Below are 20,246 nucleotides of genomic sequence, written 5' to 3'. Positions count from 1 at the left end.
CTTCTCAGTTGGTTCCTCTGCCAATGTTACTGGTGACACACATGTCTTCTCTGCTAACAACACCTCCAGTGTGTCTAATGCTCCCACCCAACCCAGTTTATCCAGCACATCCTACAGGTCTATCTTTTGTTTGTATTTTTAATGGTTTTTTGAGCTGCATTTTGTGCGAAAGTCACAATCCACTGTTCCTTTTTGTATATTTTGTTGTGAAAATAGGAAATAGGTGCAGTAATTTATTGAAACGTGTACAAACATACATGTAAATATAATATTTTAAGCAAGAGCAAAAAATGTACAGTTCTAATGAGCTTAAAGGTCAGTATGTGGTATGAAAAACTTTATTCTTCAGCACAGCTTGAGCTCTTTTAGGCAGCTTTCTTGTAATCTCTTTAAGCAGTCTTCAGGAATAGTTCTCCAGACTTCTTGAAGGATATTCAAAGCTTTTCTTCGAATGTTCCTGCCTTTTCTGTGCTCTTTCACGCTGATCCCACACTGCTTCAATAATATTAAAGTCTGGGCTCTTAGGAGGCCAATCCATTGTGTTTTTTCTGTCCAGGTATGCTGTTACTGCACTGGCAGTGTGTTTGGGATCATTGTCATGAAAAATGAATAACTGCAAAATTAAGCTTTTGCCAATCAGATACTTTCCAGATGGTCTTGCATGATAGATCAAAATCTGATGTTACTTTTCTGTTCATAGTTCCATCAATTTTGACCAGATGTCCAACACCACTGACTGAAATGCAGCTCCAAACTATGACAGAGCCTGCTTTAGTTGTTAAAGATAACTCTTGACACTCGCTGTTGTACCTCGCTTCTCTACCTCCTCCATACATATTGACAATTTGAACCAAAAATATCAGATTTTGATTCATCACTCTGTAAGACCTGTTGAAGGATGAAAGCCTGGAGAACGACTGTTCCCAAGACCACTTTAAAAAATTACAAGTCTCCTTCGAAGTATAATTTAAAGAAATGAAGGGTGTCTTAAGAATTTTGTACAGTAGCGTATATAAAATTGGCCTTTTTTTAAAAAATTAGACTACTTTCAAGTGTTGATTATTTTGTTCTTAATTTCAGCTTACTTGAAATACATTGCATAGCATTCAGGTTAATAAACCATCAATGAAGTTCAAAGTCTTGTAGTAATGTAATTATATCAGCTTCATGTATACGTAATTTATGTTGTTTATACAAAATTCTGGTTTTACAGTACATATCTTGGCCTGTTTGAGGAAGAATACCTGTCTGATGACCCTGACCTCCAAGAAGCCATTTCAAGGTCTCTAGATTCAAGTGCAATTGAGAGGTCAGTACAGCATATTATATAAATTGTAGCATTTGAAGTGTAATTCTGAATAGGAGTCACTTGGTGTCTTGTTTTGTATAAACTTGAATAGTCAACCTGCAACCAAAATAATATATTTTACATTTATGTATACACAATATCCTTTTATGGCATCCAGTCATTTTTGTAGTCATTTGAAGGTTGATTCTTCAAATTTCATATTAATTATATATTTTTCATTGACATTTTGGTTTATTGTTTACTTTTTTTAAATGGAGGATTGCTGTCAGTGTTTAATTGTTGGCTATATCTGGAAATGCAAGATAAAAAGTAAATGTTATTGTTCTACTGTTTTGTTTTTTATTGTTTTAGTGACCTACCGATGAGCTTAGAGAGTATCATGGCGCAGATTGTCTCTAGAGTAAATAATGACAGCACTGTACGCTTCAATATCATAAGACGAAATGTGTGGGATGGAGCATCCAGAGCCATGGGCAGATCCAATTTTTCACCTGAGAAGAAGATAGATGTCAAGTTTACTGATGACTATGGAATATCTGAGGGTGCTGTTGACAATGGAGGACCTACTCGGGAGTTCTTCCGACTTTGCCTTGATGAAGTCAAGGACAAAATTGGCATTTTTGAAGGTCCACCTAATGCTAAAGTCCTTACGTGCAATTCCAAAGGTATTTATGGTTTAGTTAATTGTTCCTACTGGATTTATTTTGGATCAATACATTGTACATAAATTGTTTGTGATTAAATGTAAGATTTCTGGGTTTTATAAAACTAAACCTATATTTTTTTTTGCCAGTGACACAATCTTTTCCCCACCACAAAGCATTTTAATTTACACAATCAAGATGTGACTGAAGTGCAGACCATCAGCTTTAATTCAAAATTTGACAAAAATACTGCAAATTTATAAATTATGGACATTTTTAGACATACTCCCTCATTTTTAGAGGCTCAAAAATATTTGGACAAATGACTGTTAAACAGTCAGTTGACAATCAAGAAATGCCTTCATGAATGGAAACAGGGTTTAAACTACTAGCTACAGTCAAGAACAAGGACTTTGCCAAGAAACATCTAAAAGAGCCTGCACAGTTCTGAAAAAAACTGTGAACAGATGAAACTAATATGAAGTTGAACCAGAATGATAAAGGGAAAAATGAGATAAACAGCTCATGATGTGAAGCTGATAGCACCATGTGTGGCATTATCTGTCATACATGGTGGAGGCAGTGTTATGCCAAGGGCATGTATGGCTGCCAGTAGAACCACTAGTAGGGCCACTAGTGTCTATTCATGATGTGAGTGCTGATGGAAGTAGCAGGATGCATTGTGAAGTGTACAGTGACATAGCTTCACAGTGCAGATGAATATTGATTCAAAGTATATTGCAAATGCAACCCAAGAGTTTCAGCAGCCAATCTCAGTCTAACAGAGCATCCTTTTCAGTTACTATTCAGGTTACAAGCAGCAACTGAAGGCAGCTGCAGTAAAGACCTAGCAAAGAATGTCAATGGATGAAATGCAGCATTTGACCATGCCCATGGGTCCTAGAATTCATACGGTTATTGACTGCAAAGGATTTCCATCCTTGCATTAAAAATAACACACATATTTAAAATAGTGTTAGCTTGTCCATTTACCTTTGTGCCTCTAAAGATGATGGACTGTAATTCCTAAACAGTTAATGCAAAATTTTTACAAAATCCCTTCACAGTATGTACTTCAGTCCCATCTGATTGTTTGATTTAAAATCCACCATGGTGGCATTCTGAAGCAAAATTACAGTAATTTTGTCACTGTCCAAACACTTGCAGATCTAACAATATGGACAATAATTTTTCCAGAAAGAAAATTTGCTAACTGCTAGTAAAAAACAATAATATGGTGGTAATGTAACAACAAACAGTCATGCAAGCTTTTGACAGATGTTTCATTTTATTTATTAACAGCAATGAAAGACAATGGATACTTCTGTGCTGGCCAGATCATGGCAATGTCAATTGCCCATGGAGGACAGAGTCCATGTTTCTTATCTGAACTCTTGTATGAGTGTCTTCAAAAGGGTCCAGACAACATCAAAGTCAACACTGACCATATTACTGATGAAGAAACAAGGTCACAGGTGCAATCGGTGAGCATATTTCCCTTATGTTGCTGAGTATTTTGAAAATTTACACATATTACTAATTTTAGACTAATTTTTCACTACAATTAAAAGTCCTGCAACTCTCTGGTAAAAACCTTATTAAGGGCTACAAGAATGATGAAATTAAAAATATGTCTTTTGGCATTTACGAAGCCATAAATAATACCTAGAGACACAATTCTGTGTGGCAGGTTATGGTGGTGGTATTAGTGCCCTCATTGGTTGTTACATTTAACACAGTTCTCAGGTGTGCTTTTTTCCCAATTAGAAATGTACATTACATAGGGTTTGTTCATAAATTTCAGAATTTAATGAATGCGCTTGTTTTTCCAGCTTCAGTTTTTCAACTCCTGATGCATTGTGGGGTTTTAAAGACTTAATATAATACTTACAAACTGAAGCTAATAGTTGTGCGTGTTCTTCCAAAAAATATAATCAAATATTTACTATTTTTATTTCCTGATGTGTTTTTTAGATCTTAGAAGCTGACACAAAATCACAACTGCAGGTTGCAGTTGCACAGGCAGGCAGCTTGATCAGTCTTGCTGGTCACAATGTTTGCATAACACTGGAAAACAAACAAGAAACTGCTTTGGATTTGGCTCACTGGTATGTCCTCCAGCGAACCCGTGCACCTTTTGAAAGGTATGTTTAAACACATACCATAATGGTCAGAAAAATAAAGCCTCCCCAACTCTGTGTGGGGAGGCTTTATTTTTCTGACTTTATATATTTTTAAAAAAAATGTGTTCTGGTGAACTGTCCAGGTTGTACCCCACCTTTTGCCCTATGGTAGCTGGGATAGGCTTCAGCCCCCAGCAACCCTCAGTTTGATAAGTGGAAGAAGATGGATGGATGTTCATTTTATCCTTTCTTTTAACCTGTTCAGTATTATCCTAACATATCTTCGTTCAGTGATGCAGGTCTGTACAGTAATAGTATTAACATTTGAGTTAAAGCCACAAGTAAAAACAGTCTCACACTGGTACAGGTCTTAACAGAACAGAAAGTGTAAATATATATTCATGTATATGACCTTGTATATCTTTAAAGCTCATTATCTATGAATATTAACATTTTATTCATGTTGATGTAGGCATGTGTTTTAATCTGTAAATTTAATGAAAAATAAGTGGGTCAACTGTACAGTACACATAAACTACAATTACACTTTGTTCAATTTTGGCTAGGTTCAGAGATGGCTTGAGGTCTCTAGGTGTCCTAGATGCTCTACAGAAATATCCTCTTCAGATGAAGTGCCTTTTCGTGAAAGCTGGAAAAGCTCTGAAAGCGACTGATATGGAGAATCTTTTCAAGATCATTCACTCCGAGCGAGGAAGTAATGCATTCCAAGACGAGTGCCGAACCCTGGCTTTCTGGCAAGACTATCTTCAGGAGGCTGAATGTAAGTGTTTGACATTAAATCAGTCACTGGGAGGAAGGAGAGTGGCTGTAGCTCAGTAGGTAGAGCAGGTCACCTACTGATTAGAAGGTCAGCGATTTGATTCCTGGCTACTCCAGGCTACATGCCAATGTATCCTTGGGCAAGATACTTAACCTCAAGTTGCTCTCCGAACATCCTGTCGGAGTATGAATGTGTGTGAATGTTAGATAATAAAAAGCACTTAGCTTAATTAATCATGGAAGTGCTTGTATGAATGGGTGTGCATGGGTAAATGCACACGTGTTGTATAAGCGCTTTGAGTGCTAAGACTGAGTAGAAAAGCGCTATATAAGAGCTAGTCCATTTACCATTAAATCAAAATTCTCAATTTTCTGCAGGGTCATATAATTAAAAGGATTGCCTTCATTATTATGGCTACTGAGTACCAGTAATTGGCTCTTTCTGCCTCCACCTGAGTTTAATTTATTGTCTTCTTCACAACTCCTTTCTTTGATATTATAGTTTAACTGTATAGATTGAATGCTGATGCTTTATATGTGGCATTCAAATTACTTAATTTCCAATATATGTAATATTTTATATAATGCCTAACCGCTCCTTCTTTACATTATTTTGCATAAATTTTCTGGTATTTTACTGTACCAAAATACCAATAATCCTAGTTATCATCTCATTGTGATTATGTATTTTTTTCTATTTTACAGTTGAAAACGATGTCTCTCTGGAAGATATCCTTGTTTTCTGCACTGGATGTGACAGCATTCCGGCACTGGGTTTCTCTCCAAAGCCAAGCCTTGAGTTTATCACAAACTGCAAATTTCCAGTCGCCAACACTTGTGAAATTATTCTTCGTATACCAGTTCATGCAGTATACAGCTCATTCAAATCAGACATGGATTTTGCAATACGGAATTCACCAGGATTTGGACGAGCATGATGTGTATTCTCAAGGGTTGTAATCATGATAAGAGGTTTTTTTTTTTTGGTTTGTTTTGCATATGCATTTTCTTTTATCTTGTTGCAGTCAATAAATGTCAGGCACTTGTTTTTGCATTGTAGTTAATCAGTTTTCCTGCCTATATATGGGTGGGATATGACATTAGATCATTAGATTAGTAACATTAGATTATTTAACAGCCCTGCAGGCAGCAAGAGAAAATGTTAGAACCACACTGTTGCTTCTGCAGCACATTTTCAGCCTGTGTTGCACTATTTCAGATACGTTAACCTTTTAGCAGTGCTAAAAAAGCACTGGATGCAGAGAGAAACTATAATCCATGCCATACAGGTTTATAAGCCATGTTCTTGTGTTTCCAATATGTTGGCTTGCATTTTAAATACTTTGGCTAGATGTGGTTGTTGACGGAGTTGGCATTTTATAATTCCTAGAGCACATTTTCAAATATGTTCTGGTAAGGTAGCTTTATTTCAGTGTCCTGTTTTGACCTTGTTTTAATCAGTGATTCATATTGATTTTCATTTTCAGTTTAACTCACTGGTTAGCTGTAAGTTTTAAAAACATCTTGTTTAAGCTTTGAAAAAGTAAGGTATTTTTTTTATGAAAATGCCCACTCAAAACAGTAATCCTATACATTAAAAGTGGGACTGACAGTCTCATCTCACTGTTTCTATAACCAGGTAGTTCCTGCACCACCGTCAAAGTACCCATTGTCCATAAATTTGGCAAAGATATGGTTGGCATTGGTTATGTTAAAAGTAGTTATACAACTACAAGGTGTATGAGTAAACAAATTACTCACAGCCAGTTGTCTTCTACACAGGGGTATTTTCATTGCTTTTTTTTTTTTTTTAATCTCATTGTTGCCCAGCCCTATACTATAGGGTACTAATGCCTTTCTAACAAAGTTTTCTGTGTTCTGAATTTGTATGGACTTTTTGCCATTTTTGTGTCTGTTGTCAAAGATTCCATAGAAGAGATAAAAATGTCTTTTTCTGTTTGATAGTTAATAAATGTATAAGAGATTCATATTTCGTAAAAGATTCAGTTTCATCCTTTATTAACAGAAGAATTAGTACATTATGATACAATATGTAACATACACTAAGTTTTTGTATGGTGCAACAACAGTTCCTCATACAAGAAAACATTTAAACATAATCAATTTTTGTAATTTAAAAGGCAAAACTGAAGATTAAACTGGTCATCAACTTTTTACTTAGTAATAATCTTGGGGTTTTGGGATCTTCTCAATGTTGTGACAATTCACAACTTTATATTATGAACGGTAATAAGTACACAAACTAATAACTTAGTTGAAGTATGCGACATGCTGTCAAAAAAAGTTCAATGCCATGATTTCCATCGTCACTCAAGGGATTGATCTGCCTCAAGCCAGGAGTCAGCTGCTGGTGATCATAAGGAAGATGTCTCACATCCACGTGACTCAGCGGTCTTTGATGCTGAGGAAGTTGCAACATTCCAACTGTCCACAGCTGTAGGGGGGACCTATTTTCCATTGTCCTTAAGCTGTGGTGATTCCACTGATTTACAAATTCATCCACAGATCTGTTAATTCTTGGAAGGTATACATGGTGAAGAGCCCTAATATGAAGTGGGTCAGTGCTATCTAAAATTTCAACATTTTCCATAAAGAGGAAAAGGTTTTTAAAGTATGCTGAAACAACTCTGTTTAGTTCTCCCCACAATCTTTCAATTCTTTGATTGTGAACACTACGCCCAACCATAAAGCTTCCTCTGTTTGGCCCACGCTGTTCAATCATAAACCGTGCAATATCCATATTCTCACTGCCAGCATCACTCCTGACATGATGTGGGAGTCCAAAGATATCAACACCACTCTGGAAAAGTTGCAGAGCAGTTGATGCTCTGTTGTCTGTGCAACATCTGAGGTAGGTAATGCAGCGACTGTAGCCATCAACTCCTCCATGAAACACAAATCCCCATGGATTTAACTTGTGGTTTGTGTCAATATGCCTGGAATAAGAAGAAATAGATTATTATGACACTGGATGTGCATCAAAATAAAGGTTTATGAATTTGACATGCTGCCTCTTTTATCAAGTAGCCTATTGCAACCTAGAGATGTAAATTTTTTTAAATTCCCATTTCAATATAAATTTTATATGAAATATTTTTTGTTTACATCTTACACAGTAGTGTGATTATTATTTCATATTATTTTGATCATCTAAAATAATTACATTAATCTTGATGAGCTTGGCAGTATTAACTAACATTAATCAAATAAACAAACAAACACAAACAACAACACATACCACACTTGATTTGGGACAGTGACATTGTAGACCCTCCTCTGAATTGCCCTCCGTCCTCTCAAGGCTCTTCCCACTGGATCAACTATTCTTAAACGCTCTCGCACCCGCCACCGCTGAACTCTGATCCTTCTCCCCCTCAAACTACCAGTAATGTAGGACTCTCCTGAGCCAGGAGTTTGTGTGAGAATCTCAGCAATGAGATGATCAAGGTCAGCATTTGAAATGTTGATAAAACTTCCATAGTCCACTAAACCTAGTTGTATCCTGTGGTTATACAGTGTACGAACGCTTACTGACAACATTCGAGATATAGCCATCCAGCTAAACCCTAAGTCTCTCATGTCAGTCAGCTGAGCAGCTGGTATGTTGTACCTAAAAAAGTAAGAAACAAAATAGCAAATATGTTGATTTAAATGTGTGAATACATTTTCCTTGATTGTATCAAGTGCACAAATGTTATGTGATTATTTTTTTCATTACTTACCTTGGCCTTCCTCTTTGTGATGTTGAATGGTATGCTGTCCCCATACCATGTGCTTCAGCTTCTACTCGAACTGTTATCTCAGTTGATAGCTCCATCAATGAGTCATAAATTCCTTCAAGAATTATACATAATCTTCTCTCAGCAACATTTTGTTGAACATTATTGCTCATAAGTCCTAGGAAACTTCTAATAATGGAAATATGATCTTCAAGGTGACGCGATATAGACTCCAAATTCTGTGTACTGCTTGTGATGTGACCAGCTGTCGCCAGACAGTTGTCAAGCTCTACAAAGTAGTGAAATATCTGACCTGCTGCCATTTTGTAAAGGCTGGGAATTCAGAGAGACCTGTTACACATGAGGTTTTTCAGTCAGTAAATTAAGATTTTCATTCAATATATTCAAGTTCCATTCAATATATTCAAACATCATTCCATATATTCAGACTTTCATTCAATATATTCAGACATCATTCCATATATTCAGACTTTCATTCAATATATTCAGACATCATTCAATATATTCAGACTCATTCCATATATTCAGACTTTCATTCAATATATTCAGACATCATTCAATATATTCAGACATCATTCCATATATTCAGACTTTCATTCAATATATTCAAACATCATTCAATATATTCAGACTTTCATTCCATATATTCAGACATCATTCCATATATTCAGACTTTCATTCAATATATTCAGACATCATTCCATATATTCAGACTTTCATTCAATATATTCAAACATCATTCAATATATTCAGACTTTCATTCAATATATTCAAACATCATTCCATATATTCAGACTTTCATTCAATATATTCAGACATCATTCAATATATTCAGACATCATTCCATATATTCAGACTTTCATTCAATATATTCAGACATCATTCAATATATTCAGACTTTCATTCAATATATTCAGACATGATTCCATATATTCAGACTTTCATTCAATATATTCAGACATCATTCAATATATTCAAACATCATTCCATATATTCAGACTTTCATTCAATATATTCAGACATGATTCCATATATTCAGACTTTCATTCAATATATTCAGACATCATTCCATATATTCAGACTTTCATTCAATATATTCAAACATCATTCCATATATTCAGACTTTCATTCAATATATTCAGACATCATTCAATATATTCAAACATCATTCCATATATTCAGACTTTCATTCAATATATTCAGACTTTCATTCAATATATTCAAGTTTCATTCAATATATTCAGACTCTCATTTTAATATATATATATAATATTTCCTAAATGGCATTCCATAATATGTGTATATATGTATATATATATGTATGTATATGTATATGTATGTATATGTATGTATGTGTATATGTGTATATATATATATATATATATATATATATATATATATATATATATATATATATATATATATATATATATATATATATATATATATATATATATAATGTGTGTATATATATACACTTTATTGTATATTTATAAATATCGAACAGGAGAAGAAGTAGGAGAAGAAGAAAATATAATAGCTACTGACATCCAGCAAGAAAAAATTTTACAGACTCTAAGATGAAATGATAAAACAAACATTAGTGTACAGTTGCCCTTACCTAAAAACAATCAGGGCATATAATTAAGTGTGAAATGTAAGTTTTTCCTCATTGAATTTAAGCATGTTTGAACATGTATATGCTTCTTTTCCTGTAAAATATATTTAAACATTACTCCTTTCTTTTAGCTTACAAGATTAACTCAAGCACAAAATGGTAACCACATGTTGGACTAGACAGATGTGCTTTGCTAGTAGTTTTGCTAGAACAGTTTCATTTAAAAACACAGGAAAATCTTGACATTACTCAGTATAGTTCATAACATCAAACAGAATAATAAGTCACCTTGTGCCCCCACGAGCCATGTCCTAATAAGACCAAAATCGTCTCATTTTCCTTCATTTGGAAGATCCAAAAAGACAATGGGCAACACTGTTTTGGCCAGTTTGCATCCTGTACAGACTGCATAAGAGAGACGGCAGTCCTCAAAGGCAAAACACATTCAGGTGTAACAATGGATGCCCCAAGTGTGAACAGGGAGGGGATGTTTAACACTTGCAAATGAGATTCCACCAGATGTCCTGGGTTTAAATCTATCTTAGGATGTTGGCCACATGTCTTCCAGTGCTTTCTTTTCCAGCGTTCCTTGCATCACTCCACTGAGACTAGACCAAGAGGGGAAAAATATCTTCAAAAAGAAATTCAAACCATCAAGCCACTGAGTATGCAGGCAGTCTGGGGGGAAAGAGGTTTCACAGTTTACAAATAAATCAGTCACACAAGCAAAGGCACATAGAGCAAATACCGAAGAAAAGAAACATTAGCAGCCTTTAAAAAATAATGTCTTACAAACCGTGATGTTCACATGCACACACGTCTCTGAATGTCTTTCCTTTCTGAAATTTCCCATCCAGGCCATCAGCTTGTAAGACTGCTTTGAAAGGTGCCACACAAGTGTATTATTATTTATGTATATGCTTTACAGATCTACAGAATGCGCCAGCACCTTTATCTGCTCATATGATTGAGTGTTGTACATATAAGAGAATTTTCAAGGCCTCCTATTCGAGGCTAATAAGCATTACTATATTTTTTATTGGGGTTACATTAACGTTGTGGTTTTGTGGTTCATCTTCGAACCTATTAAAGTTATAATTAGATTTTTTCCCCCCTGCCTTTCAAGGTTTAGAGTTAACAAGCCCTAGAAAGAAGCACTCATTCCATCAATGCTGATAATTCCACAAGCTGCCCAAGACACCGTAATAAAAGTTCTTGCTCTTTGTTTTTCTTTTTCTTAATTCCATCATGCTGACACATGTCTGTGTGCAGACTTTTATTTTACTTTTTTGTGAACATTAACTTGAGAACATGACAAGAATTCAACGTGTACACGGAGTCTGACCCCTGTAGAGAAGATGGTCTGATTAAATTTGGAGTGCCTTGCTGAATTGATTTACATATTAATAAATGGAAAATAATTTTCCTGAAATGACTGGGACTCTTCAGCGCTGTAAGATATAGTTTGGCTTAATACTTTGAAAAGAATTTTGACACGAATATCTGCTTTAATTAATGAATTCAGCAACACAACTTATTACATTTATTATACAGTATCTTAGTAATTGTGATGGGGTGTTGTCAACTAAAACACCTCTTGTTTTATTCATACTCCTTTCAGGAAAACTTTTGAACATGTACACATGCAAAAGTGACCGCTTATTAAATAATTAATTCTTAATGATAATCGTGACTCTTAGGATGTTTTTGATTTTGTTTTGTACTCTGTTGATTTGCTGCTGTAATCATATTCACTTCCTGCTTTTGAACTCCAAGAGTGAAACATGAATCATGTTTTAATATTGGAAGCGTTCTGAAAAGGAGACCTCGGGTGCTACATTTTCTAGAGCTGCTGATAGCTAATGGGATGACTCTGTGTTCATCCTTTACTTCTTTTGGTTCTTAATGGTGATGCAGTAATGTTAGCAGAGTTATTCCCCTTTCTACTTCTGGTGGGGAGGATATATTTTTCTTTCCTTTCATTAAACCTCATCCATTCTAATTCTTTAAGCATGATGTGGATGTATAAAGACAAAAAAAAAGGAAGGGACAGGAAATAAAGTTAACGGGTTTTGATGAGAGTAAAGGAGAAAGGGGAGACAAGAATGGTGTAGAGCTGATCTGGTGATGGCTGCCTGCCAAGAACCAAGGAGCAGAGAACTGAGAAATGGAGTCGATCAGGGGAGCAGAATGGAGTTGTAGAGATCAGACTGGGTATTACATATGAGGGGAAAACAGCGCGGAAGAGAGATGGAGAGATGAGTGGATTGAAAGTTAGGACAGTACAGAATGAGGGCGAAAGACAGTAGTGACTGAGGTGAATAGATGAAGGGAGGAGATAATGGGAGAGGAGAAAAGCAGACAGATTTGCAGAATGTTCATAGGAAGCATTAAGTGGGATGGAGAAACGAGGAATGCACAGCATTTCACTTTTTGCAAACAGTCGCCTTTTAAAGATTGCAATGCTGTAGTGTGCTGTAATCTAGTATAATATAATGATTTTGCATATTGGTAGCCAATGTAAGATGAATCCATTTGTGCGCATATGACAGACCCAAAATCATTTAAGTGAATAATTACGGACAAATTTCATAGAATTTCCTTCCAAAGCTTTGTTGATTTTTCATTTCAGACATCGCAACCGATGTAAAAAATGAAGCGTTCCTCAGCCGCAGGAAGCGAAGAACATCACAGATTTTAACACTGATGAATGCCGATCTAAAGGCATCTGAATTTTCTTTTTCTCTCTTTGCTTTCTCCTCAGATTTGAACTGAATTGACTAGAGAATCAAATTGTGAATTGAACTGAATCTGTCAACTTTGTGTCTGAATGAGCACCCTGGTCCCAACAGCAATGTGTAGTAGTACTACTCCTTTTCAGTACTACTGTCTCCATCTGTTATGAATATGTGTGAATGATGCTGTGAAGAACAATAACATAAAACTCACCTATATCTTAATAAAAAATGCTGTAACTGTAAAGACTGTAGAGTCTGCATGTAAAGGATGTACGAACATCTGTCACTGAAAAGTGAAGTCAAGGGCCAGGAAGGGGCGACTCCTCTGAAAAAAAAAAAAAAAAAAAGGACAACCTACATAGAATGATCAGCACTGTATGGATGTGCAGTGTGTCCTTGGGCATTCAGATAAGATTCATACTATTATTTGATATGTGAAAATCTTAAATATGGTGGTCATTCTTGCCAATTAATATAATTTAGTATAACCAGTATTTTTGAATGTTGTGTGCATGTTTTTTTTATTCAGCAGTGAGGCGTTGCTATTAATGGGAACAATATCCCCAGCAGAGTTTTCAGGGAAACACACACAGCTCTTCACAGATCAAGAAGGGAGAGTGTCCTCGTGGAGTCTCAAGCCACAGGAGCCCAGCCAACAACGCTAACATACTGTAGACTCTTTACTTTAATGCCGAATAATGAGCTAAGCCTTGCTAGGTACTGTAGGTAACATGAGTAGCGATGATGAACTGAGATTTGAAGGCTGCATTTTGTGTGTGTGTGTGTGTGTGTGTGTGTGTGAACTGCACAGCCAGCTCCTGCTCGATTCAGAATCACGCTAAGAGGGTTGCTGCTCTGCTGCTTGCACTTTTGCTACAGTGACTAACACATTTCAGAAAAATTCAGTTGTAAGCAAGGTATAAAAATATTCTTTCAAAACGTTTATCTCCAGTGAAAACAATAAATGTCAGTTACATTTTGAAAAATAAAGTTTCTTTTAAAGGTAATTTTAGTTGTATATGTGGCGTCTACAACAACTACAGCAAAGCTAAAGACTGAAACAGAGAAATCGACTTTAAACACTCACAGTGGCCAGTCTGGAGAAGGTCATCCATTTTTGTTTAATTTTATTAGAAAATATCCACACACCATAAAAATTACATGTACAAAACTATAAGATTTGAAATTGCTTTATGTACACATACAAAAGATAAAGCCCAAAGAAATAAAAGTGAGAGGAATACAGGAGGGGGGAAAGTGAAGACAACATGTTCTTATTTTTTTGGGGGGGGGGGGGGCAGTGGGGTGAGAGGGTGTTTCTTCTGGAATGGGTCGAAAGTTTTCAGGTTCTCCATCTATTTCCTCGTCTACTACCCGTCTGCAGGGAGCTGTAATCATGACGATGATCATTATGGAATGGCTGGGAGTGCAATTCCATGCACAGATATGAATAATGCATATCTGTGATGCCGTTTATATCACATATCCCTTTTACACAAACCAGAGTCAAAGCATGAAAATGGTAAGGGAGATGCTAGTAACAAGCACCTGGAATACTCTGATGATTAATATAAAGGGATATCTGCCAGACACATGAAGATGCAGCTCCTCCGAGATAGAACATTAGGTGAGATGTGGCCTTTTATCAATCATGCTGTGTGCACGTAAATGCACTCCACTGTGATAATAATGAAAGTGATAATGGAGATGTGCGAGGCCTAGATGACAACAGCCGAGCTATTAGCAATGTAAGTTGTGCAGTAATATACAGTCAGACAGCATTTTTCCTCACATCAAACTACTCTCATTTGTAGCGCAGAACTCTTGTTCCTGTAAACTTATTCTGTGATGAAAGCAATGTTGACGATGTTTCTGATAAAATCTTGGAATATATCAATGATGGCTCATGATTTGGAACCCTGCTACTTCTCTAACCATTCAATCGTCGTTTTGTCATTCTTGACTTCAGACATGTGGCTTTCCTTCTGGTCACTGGGTCTGAAAGACAAAAAGAAAGAAATGAGTTTGCATTTAATGCAGTCGTTTGTTGTCTCACACCAGTCACAACTTAATGGTCTTGTCAAATGACTAAAGTTTGTGTAGACCCAAAATTTATTTAAAATCTGCACCATTTCAAACATGTGAGGGTTAAAATAACTTCTCCTGCTTATATGTCCTACCACACATGTAGGAAATGTGCTTTTTATCTGAATAACATTGGCTCTTATTGTATTGGGGCAAAACACCTGAGACGTGTTTTTGCTTGTCTATAGAACATTTTTTTTCTAAAAAGTCATAGGAATTTGACCTCTTTTTTTATCTTTCATCTTTATGGTCAGTTATATTTCTGTGGCTCAGATCAAGCCAAATTCACAGCCGATTGCACTTCAAAGTGTAGAGAGCACTTAGCAGAGGTACTTCTTTTGCAGCCATGGTGAGAAGACATTTGCATCCCATATGGGTTGGTTATGTCTTGTTCCCATAACGATAGACTAGCATCTAGGTTAGTGCTATTACAGTCACCTCAAGCTAGACAGCTATCCTGAAGGTGCACCATGCATCAGAGTTGTGGCCTGCTGATGAAATATAGGTGAAGCTTTGTGTGGTAGGAGATGGAGGGAGAGAGAGGAGCTTTTTTATATAATAAAAATATGTAATAACATACAGTATATCGCATACAGAATTATGTTATATATCAAATAATCAAGTAGTGCTGAGTAGAAAGTTTGCAGCATTCAATTATAGCTTTTCTTTTTTCCAGCTACTGCTCTTATACTGGTTCTATCTGTCTCTCACTCTCTGTCTCAAGCTAGACAGCTTTGTCAGTTTCAGTGCTTGACATAATAAGAATAACAATCATGGAGCTCAACTTTGTGCTTGAATATTGATGTTTCTGTATTCAAGTTATCATGCACAAGTGTTAAACCTGCAAAATAACTGGAGTTCTCAAAATTAATGTGTGTTTCAAAAACCCCTATTCTTACAATAGATGCAAAATTACATAATGGGGCCTCATAATCACCTCATAATCAAAACTGAATGAATAAATGCACTGTTAGATGACTACAGATTTATGAAGAAAATGTGATGGAAGGCAATTGTTCAGCACATCATCCTCCTTGTAAAAACTAAAAAAAAAACCTAAAAAACAAATCTCTCACTCCTGGCCTCATTAGCGCTAAGTACCAGTACTAAGTATCATTGTTAGCATACTAAAATGATTAGCTGTCATACTGTAAGCAGTTCTCATGAGGGAACCAGCCATTATTCTCAAATTACTCATTGAGTGGCTTGCAGAAAAGAGTAAAGCTAAAAAATATAAATAAATATAAAAATAAGCAAAAGGGGTGACCCAGTGGACCGGTGGTTAGTGTGCATAACACATGGGTGCAAGTGGCACAAGCAAAGAGCAACACGTTAGGCACCTACTAAGGTATTGTACATAACAATAGGGCAATACTGTGCACTTAACACCTTAAACTTCCACCCTCCAACATCATCCAACCCATCCTCACTCACACAAGCACAAGAAAGTGATCCAACAATAGAATATTATAGTCTCTTTTCTGCCTGCAAAAGGAAATGATTTTCTGCTGAGAGATAAATGGAAGGGTGCTAACTTTAAGTCTCTCAAGTTGATAGATTTGAAAATGCAAGCTCTACCACTGAATTCCAGCCACAACAACATGGCCGTGTGTGTATGTGTGTGTGTGTGTGCGTGTGTGTGTCTGCCGTAATGCATGCATTATGTGTATAAAAAAAAAAAAAACAGTCTTGGTGACACTTTCTGCTGCAGGAACAATGGCAAAGATGTGTTTTAATCCTTTTGCAGGTATTCACATGCCTTATTATCAACACAACCCTCCATTGTTAATTTTATCAGGTGCATAACAATTTGTCTACTATGTACAGGTAACACGATATTTTGAAACATGGCTGCTTGCTGGCATCATAGCTGAAGTAAAACCTAAATCGTCTCTTGTTTTTTTGTTTTTTGATTATCACTCTGCATTATAAACACAAACACACTCTACATTATACTGAATACTGTGTGCAAGTTAATTAGTGTCACACCATATTAAAATGCAATGAATTTCTTTGTGAGTATAGTTATAGAAAAGTGATTAATCCGTACTCCTTATACTTATCTTGCTCTATGTACTAGACCAGTTACATCCATAGAGAATTTAATTTATCAAGAAGAAAAATACACATTTATATGGAAATTGATCAAGGTATTTTATGATTTTCCTTATCATTTTGTAACCGCCAGAACAGTGCTACCATATTTGCCCCACCCCCAGCCCCTTTTATTCAAACATATCCCGAAGGTGCACCGTGCATCAAACAGAGTTGTGGCCTGCTGATGAAATATAAGTGAAGCTATGTGTGGTAGGAGATGGAGGGAGAGAGAGGAGCTTTTTTATATAATAAAAATATGTAATAACATACAGTATATCGCATACATAATTGTGTTGTATATCAAATAATCAAGTAGTGCTGAGTAGCAAGTTTGCAGCATTCAATTATAGCTTTTCTTTTCTTCAGCTACTGCTCTTATACCGGTTCTGTCTGTCTCTCACTCTCTTTCTCTCATGTGCATACACATTCCTCTGATGAAACACAGCTGACTTTTACAAGTCTGTGTATCACTAAATGTCAGCCATTTTCACTTGCTATCATGTTCAATTTTTAACATGGCTATAAATATAATCACTGCTCCCACATGCGAATCACAGGCTCTCAGTGCCAATTAACGATTATTCAGCTGTCCTCTGTGCTGCAGTATGCTGTATACGGTAGATAAAAACAAAACAAAAAAATATCCACTGCCAATAAATCTATCCAGCAGATTTAAATAGTGTTGCTATTGTTCAGAAATCCCAAAAATGTGCTAGGATCACTGCGCACTCAAGTAATATTTATAAGTGCGGATCAGGTGAAGGTAAAATCATCATTTTACTTATTTTTAGTTCTGAAATTCATATTCCAAAAATCAGTCTATTTGATGTGATTGTGGTGGTGGGTTATCGACTTTTATTGAATACACAAATTGACAGCAATGCTTTTAAATGGCTGATTATGCTACTGACCTTCACAAACTGACACTGGAACATTGAGAGCAATCTCTTTTGCATAACAAATCCTGTTGATGCTCAGATGTTTGCATAAAAAAAAAAAAGTGGCTTTTAACATTCTGCAGCCCAGTCCTAAAAATTATTTCAGTGCTGAACATGGCCCAGAAAGATTAGCATTGTTTTACTGTAGCGTAGTTTAATACTCACAGTGTTGTGGACTCTGTTTACAGGTATAAAACAGGCTAAAATGCCAACTTTTTGAACTGAATGAGGCATGCACCAGTTATCTGCAAAATTAAAATGAACACAGTACTGAGTATGTTCTGTTGTGTCTGATAGAATATTGGCAGTAGATCGTTCAGGTTCTGTGAGTTCTGTGAGTTTGAGGGTGAGCCATGGATCGGGCTTGTTCTACCACATGTAGTATATGCTGTGTGCAGGCTCCATTTTGAGTTCTTTAAGCCATTTCTGAACAGGAACATTGTCCTGCAGGTGCCATGGAGTGATCAGTATAAAAGTCACAAACTGAATAGCTGTCATATTCAAAGAAGGACTCATTCTTGGGTTAACCTTAATGTAGTTAGAGATTTCAAAAGCCTGATTTTACATCCATAAAAACCTATGCCTTTTCCTGTAAAACTGACTAAGAGATGCTGTAGCAAATATACTATATCACAGGGTACAGCATGCAAAACCAAAGGTCAGTTTGATACAGGCAACTGGCCAAATGGGCAGCTGGCCAAACTGAGAAAAAACGGTGAACCAACCAACGCTGACACTGGCATGACAACAGCAACTAAAGGCATTATATATTTGGGTGGTCAGTTACATCCTCATATTCTCATGAATGGAATACTTGGTGAATGCCCTGAGGTTTTTGGGTTTTTTTCCCCACAAAATGTGGTACAAACATTAATTTAGACTAAAGGTGGAAGTAATCAGACTCTGCCAGTTAAAGCTCAAGGTCAGTGTGACACATCTGTCTCATTCTTGAAAATCTCTAAGGAACACCCGAAGGAAATTTCATGACATCTGGCACATTTACCTTCACTTAGACTCATGAATGAACAAATCAAAATCTGGATGTCAGGCTGAGAAGACACATTTTGGTCAAAACTCATAAATTAATTTACTAATAACTCGTGCAAATGTCTTGTAAGATGAAAGGATGAAGAAATGATTTTGTATTCAAAGGGACAAAGACCAACTCCACAACATAATTTTCTGCAAGAACACATTTCTTAACATTATTTGTTGGGGACAAAGGGGGTGATTGTAACCATAATTCAAAGTTGTTCAAATACTGAATAGCTATTACAAATCTTTGGTGCCTATTGTAGTTTACCTGAATCTATGTATATCAGCCTGGACAGATGTAAATTGCAATTTGACTGCTTCGTGGTGGTGCCCATTCATATGAATGGGTGAGTGTGTCCAAATAGATACTGCAATACCAAGGGATGGCAACATCAAGAAGAAAAAACATTAGATGCTCGATAAATACTGAGGGCTCAAAGAAGAGCTAGAGAGGATGTGGAAGGTCTGAAGGTAACAGTGGTCCCTGTGGTAATCGGAACACTCAGGACAGGGACCCTCAAACTGGGAGAATGGCTCCAGCAGATTTCAGGAACAACATCCAAGATCTCTGTCCAGAAGAGTGCAGTCCTGGGAACAGCTAAGATACTGTGCAGGAGCCTCAAGCTCCCAGGCCTCCCGCAGTGTGAGCTGGGATTTTTATAAAAATAATATAAAAATTTTTTTTGTACACTGTATGTTTGGGGTTGTTAAAGTTTAAAATGTTCAATAAATAAAGTTGGAAAAAAAATAAATAAATAAATAAAAATCCCAACTCCTCTACCGAGCTTGGAGGACAAAGACCATTCATTTTATAAAATATAAATAAAATATATAAAATATACAGTTCAAATGCAAAAGCCACCACCTCAGTCAAAGTTGAGATAAAAATATTTATGGAATCCTTCCCACACATTCTATACACCAATCAAATCATTTCGCATCATAACCCATTAAATACCCATCTCTGTCTAGTCTGAATTATCCATGTGTTGTCAAAGTTCACAGAAGCTCACTGGTAATATTCCCTCAGATCATGCATTGTAAATGACCGATGTGCTAAATTAGAAGTTAGTCATTTGTAGTTTCTTTTAACTGTGTGTTGTTAATTACTTTCACCT

General features: G+C 36.1%; 2 protein-coding genes across 4 annotated transcripts in view; one reads left to right on the top strand and one right to left on the bottom strand.

The window, feature by feature from the left end:
- LOC115791010 (G2/M phase-specific E3 ubiquitin-protein ligase-like) overlaps nt 1-6,712 on the top strand; it is a 6,859-nt gene extending 147 nt beyond the window's left edge. Inside the window, exons 1-7 of one of the 3 annotated variants that reach the window (XM_030745073.1) lie at nt 1-117; nt 1,214-1,309; nt 1,661-1,974; nt 3,256-3,437; nt 3,928-4,061; nt 4,643-4,857; nt 5,562-6,712. The exon at nt 1-117 is cut by the window's left edge and continues 147 nt beyond it. In XM_030745073.1, coding sequence (XP_030600933.1) covers nt 1-117; nt 1,214-1,309; nt 1,661-1,974; nt 3,256-3,437; nt 3,928-4,061; nt 4,643-4,857; nt 5,562-5,794 — 1,291 coding nt within the window. In that variant the 3' untranslated portion in view covers nt 5,795-6,712. The other 2 variants (XM_030745072.1, XM_030745074.1) reach the window with 2 other exon arrangements.
- Nucleotides 6,713-14,269: 7,557 nt separating this feature from the next.
- The window catches only part of LOC115790489 (leucine-rich repeat and fibronectin type III domain-containing protein 1-like protein), a 28,496-nt gene continuing 22,519 nt past the window's right edge, over nt 14,270-20,246 (bottom strand). Inside the window, exon 4 of the mRNA XM_030744293.1 lies at nt 14,270-14,971. The gene's annotated coding sequence lies outside the window, so the exon portion shown is untranslated. The remainder of the gene's footprint in view (nt 14,972-20,246) is intronic.

The sequence above is a fragment of the Archocentrus centrarchus genome, chromosome 13 (genome assembly GCF_007364275.1).
Source record: "Archocentrus centrarchus isolate MPI-CPG fArcCen1 chromosome 13, fArcCen1, whole genome shotgun sequence".
In the NCBI taxonomy this organism is placed as follows: domain Eukaryota; kingdom Metazoa; phylum Chordata; class Actinopteri; order Cichliformes; family Cichlidae; genus Archocentrus; species Archocentrus centrarchus.
Note: the sequence above shows the minus strand (reverse complement) of the source record. Positions and strands in the feature narration are given on the sequence as shown.